At 41.0% G+C, this 12,095-nt stretch overlaps 1 protein-coding gene across 1 annotated transcript in view; it reads left to right on the forward strand.

Moving 5' to 3' along the window:
• The first annotated feature begins 304 nt into the window (after nt 1-304).
• Nucleotides 305-12,095, forward strand: part of wwc1 (WW and C2 domain containing 1) — a 32,571-nt gene continuing 20,780 nt past the window's right edge. Inside the window, exons 1-3 of the mRNA XM_061751201.1 lie at nt 305-1,187; nt 11,253-11,362; nt 11,619-11,822. Coding sequence (XP_061607185.1) covers nt 1,069-1,187; nt 11,253-11,362; nt 11,619-11,822 — 433 coding nt within the window. The 5' untranslated portion in view covers nt 305-1,068. The remainder of the gene's footprint in view (nt 1,188-11,252; nt 11,363-11,618; nt 11,823-12,095) is intronic.

Below are 12,095 nucleotides of genomic sequence, written 5' to 3' on the forward strand. Positions count from 1 at the left end.
CCGCCCGTCCACCCAAGAGCATGGGTCAGTGTCAGTTCCTCAACTGACCACTTGATGGTGCAAATGGATTGCTAAAAGCACTTCACAGTCTTCCGAGTTGTTCCTCTGCCCGTTTATATGATTATTTTAGGTCAGATTACCGTTTAAAGTGTAATAATTTATAGAAAAGTGTTAGTTTGACATATAAACCGACGACGCAGTTCAGACACATTTTTGAGTTTATTTTGAAACCTTTGACGTCGTTTTTAGGTTTTACTTTGAAACCGGAATCGCAAGCCGGAAACAACGGCAGGGCACATCCGGTTTGAGGTAATGTAGATCGTTGACGGACTAGTAGTGAAGACACCGGGAACTGGATGAGCACTTTACCCACCATCGCATCCTTTCACGTCCTCGGCTGTGGAAGACGTCATTTAAACGTTTGTGTAACGTTTAGCGATAGGTGCCTCGTCCTCCCGTCGGACTTCTTTTCCCCTCCCCTTGCTCCTCCGCGTTCGGTTGTCAGGGGGGCTAACCTCGGCGGTTCCTTCTCGGTCCTCGCTCGAACATGGTGGTGGCCTGTGGCCAAGAAGTCGACGAGGCAGCCCGGGGACGTCGAGCGGAGTCTTTTTAAAACGCACATTTCGCAAGTTTATTCTCAACCGTCGCGTTTGGAATTCGCCGTGAGCCCTTTAGACGTTGACGGCGAACCCCCCCATTAGCATTTGTTGTAGGGGAAGGGGGGCACAACGCGGCAATTTGGCGTCCCAAGTTGCCCTCAACTTTTTTTTTTTTTTCTGGAGGAGTTGGGGTAAAAGATGGCGACATAATTGCAGGAGAAATCAAGTGCATCCAAATGGAACCGTTTTACCCCCTGCGTCACTTTTAGCAGCCTTGCTTGGATTACTTCAGTATTATTATTATTATTATTATTATGGATATTCGCAGCCAAGCGGCGCCAGATCGGGAATAACAACAACCACCACCAACAACACCGGTGCTTACGAATATGATGACCGAGAAAAGCGATTGTTTCCCCTCGTCGAGATTTTGAGTAGTCGCGGTTCATTACATGGAGACTCGCCTGACATGCCGAGGACGGAGTTGCCACTACCCGACGGTTGGGAAGAAGCCCGAGACTTTGATGGCAAAGTCTACTATATCGACCACATCAACCAGAACACCAGCTGGCTCGATCCCAGAGACAGGTAAAAAGGGGAAGAATGCATGCCGACCTGACATGGATTTAAAAAAAAAAAAAAAAAATGTCATTCGAACTTGTGTGGTTGCTGGAGGAGTAGTAAAATGGATTTTATTCTATGACTACCACAATAGAAGCGGGCCCATTTTTGGGAACCGAAAAGCATCAGTGATGAGGCAGTCAGTACAAAGTGCAATTTCTGAGGAAATGCTGAAGGATGAATTAGAAAGGTGGAATGCCAGACTGGAAATATCAGATGAATTACAAGCTAGAGGGGAGTGTGGAAAATGTCTGTATTGGTGGAATTCTAAAGAAGAAATGGTGAAGTTGAAGTGAATTGGTTAAATATTTCCACAAACCTGTCAATCTTCTCATTAAAATGCGGCACAGTTTGTAGAGTGGATTGTCCAGTTGATCAAAGGGTCAACAGTTTGAATCCCGGATGCGACTGTCCGCTGCCAAAGTGTCCACGGGCAAGACACTGAACCTTAAATTGCTTCCCGGTGGAAGTGGCGGCGCCTTGCATGGCGGCAGCTGCCCATTGGTGGATGAACGTGTGCGTTAGTGGGTGAATGTGAGCAGCTGTGAAGCGCTTTGGGCACCGTCATGGTGTACATTTACCATATCCACAGCATTTGTTGACTGTACAACGTTTTTAAGTTGAGAAATGAACATTTAGAAGTTAGAATGATTGGAATCAGTTGAGAAATGGTGAATGTGTTACATTTCTTCATTAATTGAATGGTTGCATTTCTTGTGGAAAATGTTTCATGATGGAAAAAGCATTTTGACAGAGTGGTTTGAACTGGTTGAGAAATGTGGTTGAAATGTGTCAAAAATCGTCAGTGTAATAAATATGAAGCATTTTGACGATTGCGATTTGCCAGCAGCGGTAAACTGTATACTCTTGGTGGAAATCCGTTTTTTAAGCTGTCATGTTCTATCACTGCTCTCTACCACCACCAACCAATGGAGAGTATGGCTTTTGTCGCTATGGTGACCAGAGGGCAGAGCTAGGGGGTTGGGACTAGGCGAGCGGCTATCACTTGGAGAACGGCCGACCATACTTTGAGGAAAATCAGCGAGCGCTCGGGAAGATAGTAGAAGTATAGCTTGTATTTTTACTCTCGGAGGCAGTACTGAGCACTTCATCCCCAAGTGGCCCCTTTATACTTGCGGATTATTGTACCGGATCTGACACGTGGTCGAACACAAGAAATGAACCGTGCATTTTCCATAATGTGTCTCACTGCAATGACTGTTAGGTCACAACACAACAATCGAGATTGCGCATTCAATGTAGAGAGACTGATTGTGAGTTTATTTGGCACCCACGGATAGCTTGGCCATTCAAATATTTTCTGCCCGCTGGCTGCGAAAAAGCGTACAGCGCAAGAAGCAACAGTGATAACAAGAGACGTGTATGAGCGACGATGTGAGCGGTGATGTAAAGAAGCCAGAAAAGAACCAAGTCCAGATAACTTTGGCGAGATAAGGACGCACTCAACTCACTCATTCTTTAAACGACAAAGATCATCAAAGGACTTTGTTTACGTTTCACGTTGAAATCAGCACATTTTGTAGTTTATTGACAAATGTCACCAACCGATTTTGACTTATACCTCACTTATACAAAAAGCAAATGACAATGGCATTATTCGAAATGAGTTTTGCTTTTGTTTTTTTTCCACAGAATTAATGGAATTTTTTTTTTCTTTACCGATAATGTGTAAACAAGTGCTTCCACTTGGATGTTTTATCAAAACGTATGTAGACCGAATCGTAATAAATGAACTTGGGCTGCAACTAATGATTATTTTAATAATTCATGAATCATCTTTTAATTTCAATCCCTTTTTTTCAAAAACTGGACATTATTTCATATTGACAGCGCAGAAAATGCACAAACATAAATGGATTATGATTCAGTTAGTGTTTTGATCCGTAAAATGCCAGAAAAAAGGTAAAAATGTTGATCATTGTTTTCCAAAGTTCAACAAGGTCTCTGAACAATTAATCGATTATGAAAGTAGTTTTCAGTTAATTTGATAACACTGGTCCACATGAAATTTAGATTCTTTTTGTTGATTTAGGGCAATTTTGATGCTGCTGAAGCCAAATATCACCTTGGTTTCGCTCAATCAGGTCTTTTTGAACTATGGGTACGTTTTTGTTTACATGTGAAGGTATTTTCACTTTAGAGGTTCAAATAAACGGTGGTTCATGCCCTGTGTTTTGAACAATGATGACATAATATTCAATTTACAGGCACTTACTTTTATCCATGTCTATTATTCAATTTACAATAAGCAAAGTTTGTAACATTTGATGAATACATTCTTAACAACGTGGCATAAAGACCTCAACAAGAGAAACGGATGTCGTTTTTGGATTCAGCGACCCAAAATTGTCTTAAATCAATTTAAAAAACATAGACAACTTACAAATTGTCGATTAATCGATCCATTTTTGCACTTCCAAAATTAACACTTTAAATGTTAAGCAATTTAACATTAAAAAAATGAGTAGCTATGCTGCACCCGTACCGGTGCCCATACTGTACATCTGTATAACATCGGTACGTGTAAAAATTCTCCGATACTACACACAAATAGCACATCACCAGCCTGACATCACCTTTCGGGAAGAAGCCCCACCAGCCGCGTGCGTTTTGAGATACTTTCAGGACGACACTTTCTGCTCTACTTAATGTAGCTAGTGAAGTGTTTTTCCAGAAAAATATCAGTATCTCGTCATACACATCCTGCGCCTTGTTAGCGTCTCGTAGAAATCTACGCTGGTAATAGGCTTAACATGCACGGCGTTACATGTGGAAAAATATCGCATGGCGAGGAGGATTGGTCCCTCAGACTTTGACACCAAATCCCTTTCATGCCTTGTGTCTGGAATTCAGAAGGCTTAGGCTTGTTTTGCTCTGCCCTTTTTTTTTTTTTTTTTTTTTAAATATGATTTTCCCTCAGCTGCGGTGATTGACGTGAATCCCGACGTTCGTCGTCATGGCAGCGTGACTCAAGGCTCTCCTTCCCCCCCCTTCTCTTTCATCAAGAAACAGGTTGACTTTGATGTTGTCCACAAAACTTTCTTTGAGGAAATGTCCAACACCGCTCACGTTTTAATGAGTTGTGCGTGTTTGTCATGCTAGGCCAGGCCTGAGCAAACTTTGATTTAAAAAAAAAAAAAATGGACAGCTGGGTCAGGTCATCCATAGATTAGGTGAAAAAAAATAACTTTTGATAGTACTCTTGCTAATTAAATTCTACAATTTTTTAAAATTCTATTTTGAAATTGGTTTCATTTACAACAAGTTAGCCGATTATTTAAAACAAGAAAAATGAACAAATAAAATGAGTACATATATTTTAATTAACACATTTTTGGACAAAGAGAAAAGTGGGATGTACATTTTTAAATTGTGTTATTTTTAATTAATGTAACTAATTAAATGACTACTTATAAAGCCATACAATTATTGGTAAAATTAAATTTCAATGTATAAATTAACATATTATTTACTGAACTAAATGGATAAAAATATATTACATATATTATTATATTATATAAATACATTTTAACTAACCAAGTTCAGGAAAAAATGATAAAATTAATAAACAATATTACAAGACTAATTAAAATGCTCGGTGAGAATGGAGCAGGAATATATTTTTAAATTATAGTTAGTTATATAACAAAATACAAAATTGATGATTGTGCATTATATAGAAAATGTTTATTTTAATATTTGTAAACTTGCGTTTACAATAAATCAACAAATTATTTAATGAGATGAAAAATAAAATACAAATTCATAAATGCATTTTGATCAAGCAATTTTAGGGCCACAGTTGCTCACCTCTAAGTATGTTTTTTTTGTGCTTAAAGCATTTAAACATTAAATTTATCGTTACAATTTAGCTGCCACTGTCTGTTTTTCACTCGTATAGAAGATCGAACGAGGTTAGCCACTGTGTTTAGTGAAAGTGTCATTGACAGGAAAATGTCCTTCACATGCATGTGCACGCGCAAATGCACGCACACACACACACACACACACACGCACACACACCGACACACACAGACACACATTCCTGAAACACACGGCGTGAAGGGCCGAGCAGCACTCGCCGGCCAAGCGTCCGATTCATCCAAAATCCCTTTCACTGCCTGCCAAGGTGCACGGGGTTCAAAGTTCGGCGTGAGGCCCCACAGACTGTTACAGGCACCGCAGACTGTAATACGTAACCAACAAAATTACAACTTATTTTCTGAATGCTTGCGACTTTTACGACTTTTAAACCCTCTGCAACACACATCCATGTTAAAACTAGGATTTTAGTGGTTGTTTACTATTTGTAAGAAAGGAGCGTTAAAAAGAGTGTTTAATTTTTTTTCTTCTCCATAGTCCTACGTTAATTTATATTTTTTAAAGGAACACATTTTGTAGTCGTTCAAATTTTATTTTTGAGAATAACGTCATACTTTGTATTGTCAGTCATAATTTTATGCAAAACGAAAAAAGCAATTGTGCAATCAAAAACTTAAAAAATTGTAATGTTGTGAGCATCAAATTCAATTATTTTTTTTTTTAGAAAATGACTTGTAATCAGATATTTTTTTGGAGAAAAAAAATATCATCTTATGAGAATAAAGTAGTTATTTTTTTTGGAGAAAAAGTCATGATCTTATGAGATATTCTTTCACAAAAAAACTCTTATAAGAAGAGTCACATTTTTTTGTTCATATTTTGAATTGTTTTGCAAGAATAGAGGGAATTTTTTGTGGGGGGGAGTCATAATGTTGAGTTTTTTTTCTTGATAAATTATGTTTTAATCATACTATAATAACCTATTTCTTTTAGAAGAAAATGCTTTAATCTTAAATAACACGTTGTAACGTTATGAGAATAAAGTCATTGTATTTTGAAAAAAAATCTCATATTGCAACAAATTCATATTAAAAAAACGTAATGTAGAAGGATAGTGATTTTTTTTTTTTTTTTAAATGTTATCATACTCATACAAAGTTTCAAATCTTCAAGAATAAAATAGCAAAAAGTCATATTATGATCACAGTGGACCCTCACATATTTGTGAATTCACCTATTTGGGGATATTCTTTGGAACCTATCCCCTATTATTAGCAGAAATGCCCCCTTATGTTTTTTTTGGGACCTCATCCCCCTCTTATTTATGTTTGTTTTTGACCAGATTTTCAGCTTATTTGTTATTTATTTTATGTTTAGTTTTTCATGGAAAATATAAGGGACCGCCACTTATTCGCAGTCATGGGAATTTTGGCATTCACTATCAAAATAATAGCCCTATTTTTGTAACACTATACCTTTTGTTCTTGAATAAAAAGCATATTTTTTCCCCCCCCTTCACAATATTACAATTTTAACGTCTAGCCGTAATATGCTTATCTAAGTCCTGTCTCATGAGTGCATTAAAGTGAAAATGACAATGATATTATGGCAAACAGTTATTTCTAAAAATGAGTTCCAAGCAGTGCGTCATTTACAATTTGTAACACACATCTGACATCAACTACAGTTCACGGTAACACTCGACACGAATGTTACTGTACAGGAAACAAAACAGTGAGCTACCTCGAGGGTAGCGAAGCCGCATATGCTACAAGAGGTATGCAGGTCACAAGTGCTTGGAAGCGGTAAGCGGCATATTTCGCATTGCTAGCATTGTTTCCGCTATCTAACTGGACCGACATGTTGCACCGGTAGTCATCCGCTGGAGGCAGAAAAATGCCGCCAAATAGTCGGCGACTATAAAGTGCTAGTTTGAGCTCCGGAAGCATGCTCCATGTGTGCGAAATGGACTACTTAAGTATTTGGAGAATGATACCGTCACGTAGCGGTGTTTCAATGGTATATCTGTGATTGATAACCATCGTACAGTTTTTTTCCCCCCACATTTTTTTCCCCGGGTTACATAACTATACCTTTTATTTAAATATACCTTTTACGATATAAAAGCCGAACCTGTGTCACAGTGGCTTTCATTTCTATTGTTATTGTCACTCTTTTTTCAGTTTGTATAGTTCAAGCTCATTTTTGGTTACTTTGTAGTAGCACTGAAATGGAGAGAGTTGAGCTTGTTTTGAAGAAAGCCACTCAAGTGAGTGTAGGCTGACTGCTTGGCCTTAAATAAATTCTTCAGTGTGCAGTATCATCCATCCAGCCCGCAGTGACGCACCAAACGCATGTCGTCAGGTCACAGGAATGTTATCAGCCAGATAAGGCACGGTCGCCACTTTTGAGCGTTGTGCAGATCTCTTGCTGATATTCCCGTTTTTATCTGGACGCCACTCAGCCATGACAAAATGTCGTTTGTGCGTGGATGTTGGACCTCGACACGAGGGATTCGAACACGATTCAAACGCCAAATGAGCGTTTCTCCCCAGCCGCTGCCTGACTCAGCGTTCAGCTATGCAGCCGGGCCTCGGCGCCTTTGCACTCCGCCGCGCGCTTTGTCAGTTTGCATTAGCGCGCCAAGGCCCGGCCACATAGTTGTTTGCCTTGGAACTCACTAGTATGTATTTTGCAGTCATTTTGGAATATGTTTGGTGCTTTCCTCCCGCGTTTAACACGAACCACGCAAACCAATGACTGGAAAAGTGCCTCATAAAAAGGGCACAATTTTATTAAAACGTAGTTAACATTGTAGCTTGTTAGCTTGTTGATGATTTACAGAATTTCATTATAAACAGTATCAGTCAAAAGTCTGGAGACACTTTCTAATGCCATAAACCAGCTGATTAGATTTGTTTTGGTACAGTGGCACCGTGAAGCAGTTAGGATGTGAGAAGGACCACAAGTGGCTATTGAGCGACTGACATTGAAATGGAGGCCAGGCCGCCGCAACCAGCTGGCCCTTCACTTGCAGAGAAGCGGAGAGCCACAAGTTTGGGTCAGCGGTCGTCAGCCCCCACCCGTGGCTCGGCCATTAGAGGACGGGATTTGGTGGGCGAAAGTGTAGAGAGGGGGACTCAAATAATGGGGATGCGGCCAGCCAACCAGCCGTTGGCAGAACCCTCTGTGTCGCTCTTTCCGGAAGCTAAATTTAGAGCCAAGCTGAGGCGGTCTTATCCAGGCCCCTTTTTCTATTATTCATCAGTGGAAAGGACCCAGTTCACTTTCTGTCCACAGCGAGGCTTGTTGTTTGTTTTTCTGCCGCTTGTCTCTTAGGTTGCATTTATACTGTGTGGTTCAAGTGACGCAATTCATATTTTTTCCCGCTCAAGTGGCACAATTCAGCGCCACGGCAGCGTGAAAAGAAACACCCCCACATGGAAACGTTTACAGTCTAATCAGAATCATCGTTTTTGGCCAAGTATGTTAAAACATACAAGGAATCAGTTTCCACTGGTTGAAGTCAATAATACTTTCTCAAAAAAGACACCATAACAAATTGTACACTTGAGGATGTACAGTGATACCTTGACTTATGAGTTCAATTTGTTCCATGACCAAGCTCATTACTCATTTCATTCATGTACTTTTTCCCCCCCTGACAGAGCAGCACTATGAAACAGTAATCTAGGTGTATTCCTGTAATGCACTTTACTTTGGAGTCAGCCAGTCCTCCCTAAAACGTCTCCACTAGTTAGTTCAAAATGCTGCCGCTCACTTCTTAAATGGAACACGTAAGAGGGAGCACATACAGTAACTTGGCGGATTGGCAAAAAATTGTCCAAACCACATCTTGTAGCCAACGCCCCAAACGGTGGCGCCGTGGCTCTCAATAAGTCTTGTTGCTAACCAAAGGGTTGTTGATTATTATTTATTTTTTATGGCACCTCCCATATAAAAAACTAAAGCAAAGAGACCATCTAGCATTATGAAGTTCTTTAATGGAGACTGTTGACCTCTTTCCATTTTAATGAGCTGTCAACATTTCAGCATTTTGAGCAGCAATGAGGACTTTCATGATGATTTCACATCTTAATCAAGAAATAATTACAGTGTCTGCTTTAATGGGTTTTAATATTTTAGTAAAACAGGAGTACCTTATCTTTCAAAACAGTTTGTAACTCTCAGTTATCGGTTAACAACCAGTACCTCAATATGTGCAGTACTCAAATGTAGGGATGAAAACATCATTGACTTTTCAATTGCTGCAAATATTTTGGAAGGCAATTTAATGAATTTGGCTGAACAAATGACTCATTTGCACTCTACTCATGTATTACGCAAGAAATAGTTTTTTTTCCTGTAGTCCAAATAAGCAGAGTTATGTTTCACGCAGCTCTGGAAGGAATTCTGTCCGCGCCGCATAAAAACACAGTTTTGAGAAAGAAAAGGAAAAAAATGGTAGCATCATTGAGTAACCCCCCCCCCCCCACGACTGCAATGACTGGATAGAACTAAGGCCGACGGTTGCCCCAGAAACCTCCAGGCAATGCGTTAGTGCTGCTCGAGGAATGCCGCGGGTCGATTTCCTCCTATTGTGGTCGGCAGGAGGGACCCCCCCCCCCAATACACCCACCCTCTACTTTTTTTTTTTCTTCCCCCATCTTGGAGGTGAATAGAGGACTCTGAAACACCAGACTAGCCAACCGCCTCCCTCCCTGCCTCCTCTTTACCCCCCCCCACCACCGCCTCATGGATGTACTTTAAGATATCCCAATGTCAGGTTGCAGTCGGGTCTGAAAACAGGGTCGTAATTAAAATAATACAACTTAACCTGAAAATTGTAATGAATTAAAAGGTTTGGGGACCCTCTCATCTGCTGGATCTACGCCGCATGGTTCAAGTGACACAATCGGGATGTGCGTCAAGTAGCGTAACGAGAGAACAAATGCATGAAATCAGGTATCTTAAGATCGGAATCAGGCCTCTTTCAAATTGTGGCTAACAATTCGATGTCTATCAGATATATGTCAGTGCTGGTGCAACATAAACACGCGGCTATACCACGCCAATGTCAACAGCTGCGCCTGCCCAAATAACACAAACGCGTTAAAAACAACTGCTGTAAATTTCAAATACAATGAAAACATAGGCCAGGAAATATGGTCTAAATATGCTACAGTACATGAAATAAGCAAAAATAATTGCTGACTGTAGCTAGGAGAGAGTAATGTGGAGTTACCCTCATTTAAATCAATGGGGGCAAAGTTAGCCCTCGCCAAATAAACCTAGGGCTGGCCGATTTTATGTTTTAAACATCCATCCATCCATCCATCCATCCATTTTCAACACCACATATCCTGGTTAGGGTCGCGGGACACTGGTGCCTATCTCAGCTGACTTCGGGCGAAAGGCGGACTACACCCTGAACTGGTTGCCAGTCAGTCACAGGGCACATTCGCACACACATTCACACCGTCACTGAGTGGGAACTGAACCCATGCTGCCCGCACCAAAGTCAGGCGAGTGTGCCACTACACCAGCAGTGACTCTGTTTTAAAAAAAAATATATATTTTATTTCTACATACAAACACTTTAGTGTTAATTTTTTTTTCAATCATTACTCAAGTCCAATTTTAAGTGTTGTGCGCCTTAGGTGTAGTACCACATTGTGCCGCAACATGCCGTGGAAGCACTGAGGTCCAGTGGGAGAGATGGACCGTAATTAAAGCAAGAAGAAGAGGTCGAGAAGGCCTGCAACTTACTCCGACTGTCTCCAGTAATAGTTGTTGTTCCTATGGAGCCAAAAATTACAGTATATGGTTGTGAGTGTGTTGTATGTTCTGATTGTATGTTTTGCTGCTCCGTGTGTTAAAGTAGCAGTTGTTTGAAGGTTTATAATTACCGTAACATTGATGCTAACTTCTGTTAGTCGCCTATGCCGTTTTGCATTATGTTATCATTAAGCTAGCAGGCTTTTGTTTTTATATGGTGTGGTTAAACATTTTGGTGAACTGTGCGAGAAAGAGAAGCTCATTGTCGTTTCATCAAAGTGATGTTACACGATCGTCTCCCGTTCACTGTAGGCGTTGAATCGGAATGGGGTACTTGGTCCTGCAGTGTAAAACCAGCCACATCTCAGAAAGGATTTCAACAACAAGCACTGTTTTCTTTCCCCGCCGCAGGCAGACGAAGCCTCTGACGTTTGCCGACTGTATCGGAGATGAGCTGCCAGTCGGTTGGGAAGAGGCATTCGACCCTGTGGTCGGGGCGTACTATGTCGACCACAACACCAGTAAGTTTCTATGAACCTTTTGCATTGTGTAATCATTTTAAAAGTGTGGTATGCAGGCTACCTCTAGTGGCAAAAGAACCACTGAATTAAAATGATCCAAATGTGCCTACTATTACAGCGGCTTAACCTTTTTTTAATCCAGTACAGAACATTTGTTAAGTACAGTTCAGTTGTATTTAACTTTGAAGTAAAATACATTTGAATGTGATCTTTTAGCGAGCTGATCTGTGATCTGATCTCAAATCGTTCCTCCTAGAGAGCACCCAGCTGGAGGACCCGCGGGCCCAGTGGCAGCGGGAGCAGGAGGCCATGCTGCGGGAATACCTGGCCGTGGCCCGCGATGCCCTCAGCGCCCAGAAGGAGATCTACCAGGTGAAGGAGCAGAGGCTCCGTCTGGCGCAGCAGGAGTACCTGCAACTCAACAACACCTGGCGGGACAAGTCCACGTCGCAAACTAGCTGTAAGTGTCACGCCGTTGTAATGAGAAAATCCACTGCTGGTCACTCACTGGTCGAGTAGAATTGCGCCGTTTTCTTGTTCTTAGTCAACTGAGGTTCCAATCAAGCTTTGAGTGACAAAAAAACACTACTAGTCACTCATTGGTCCACCAGAATGGGCTAGAAAATAAACACCCATGCTCTAACATTGGCTGGTGACCAGTTCAGGGTGTATGAGGAAATCTTGCCCTAAGTCAGCTGGCGTAGGCTCCAGCTCATCCCGCAGCCCTATTGAG

Source organism: Phyllopteryx taeniolatus, chromosome 17 (assembly GCF_024500385.1).
Source record: "Phyllopteryx taeniolatus isolate TA_2022b chromosome 17, UOR_Ptae_1.2, whole genome shotgun sequence".
Lineage (NCBI taxonomy): Eukaryota > Metazoa > Chordata > Actinopteri > Syngnathiformes > Syngnathidae > Phyllopteryx > Phyllopteryx taeniolatus.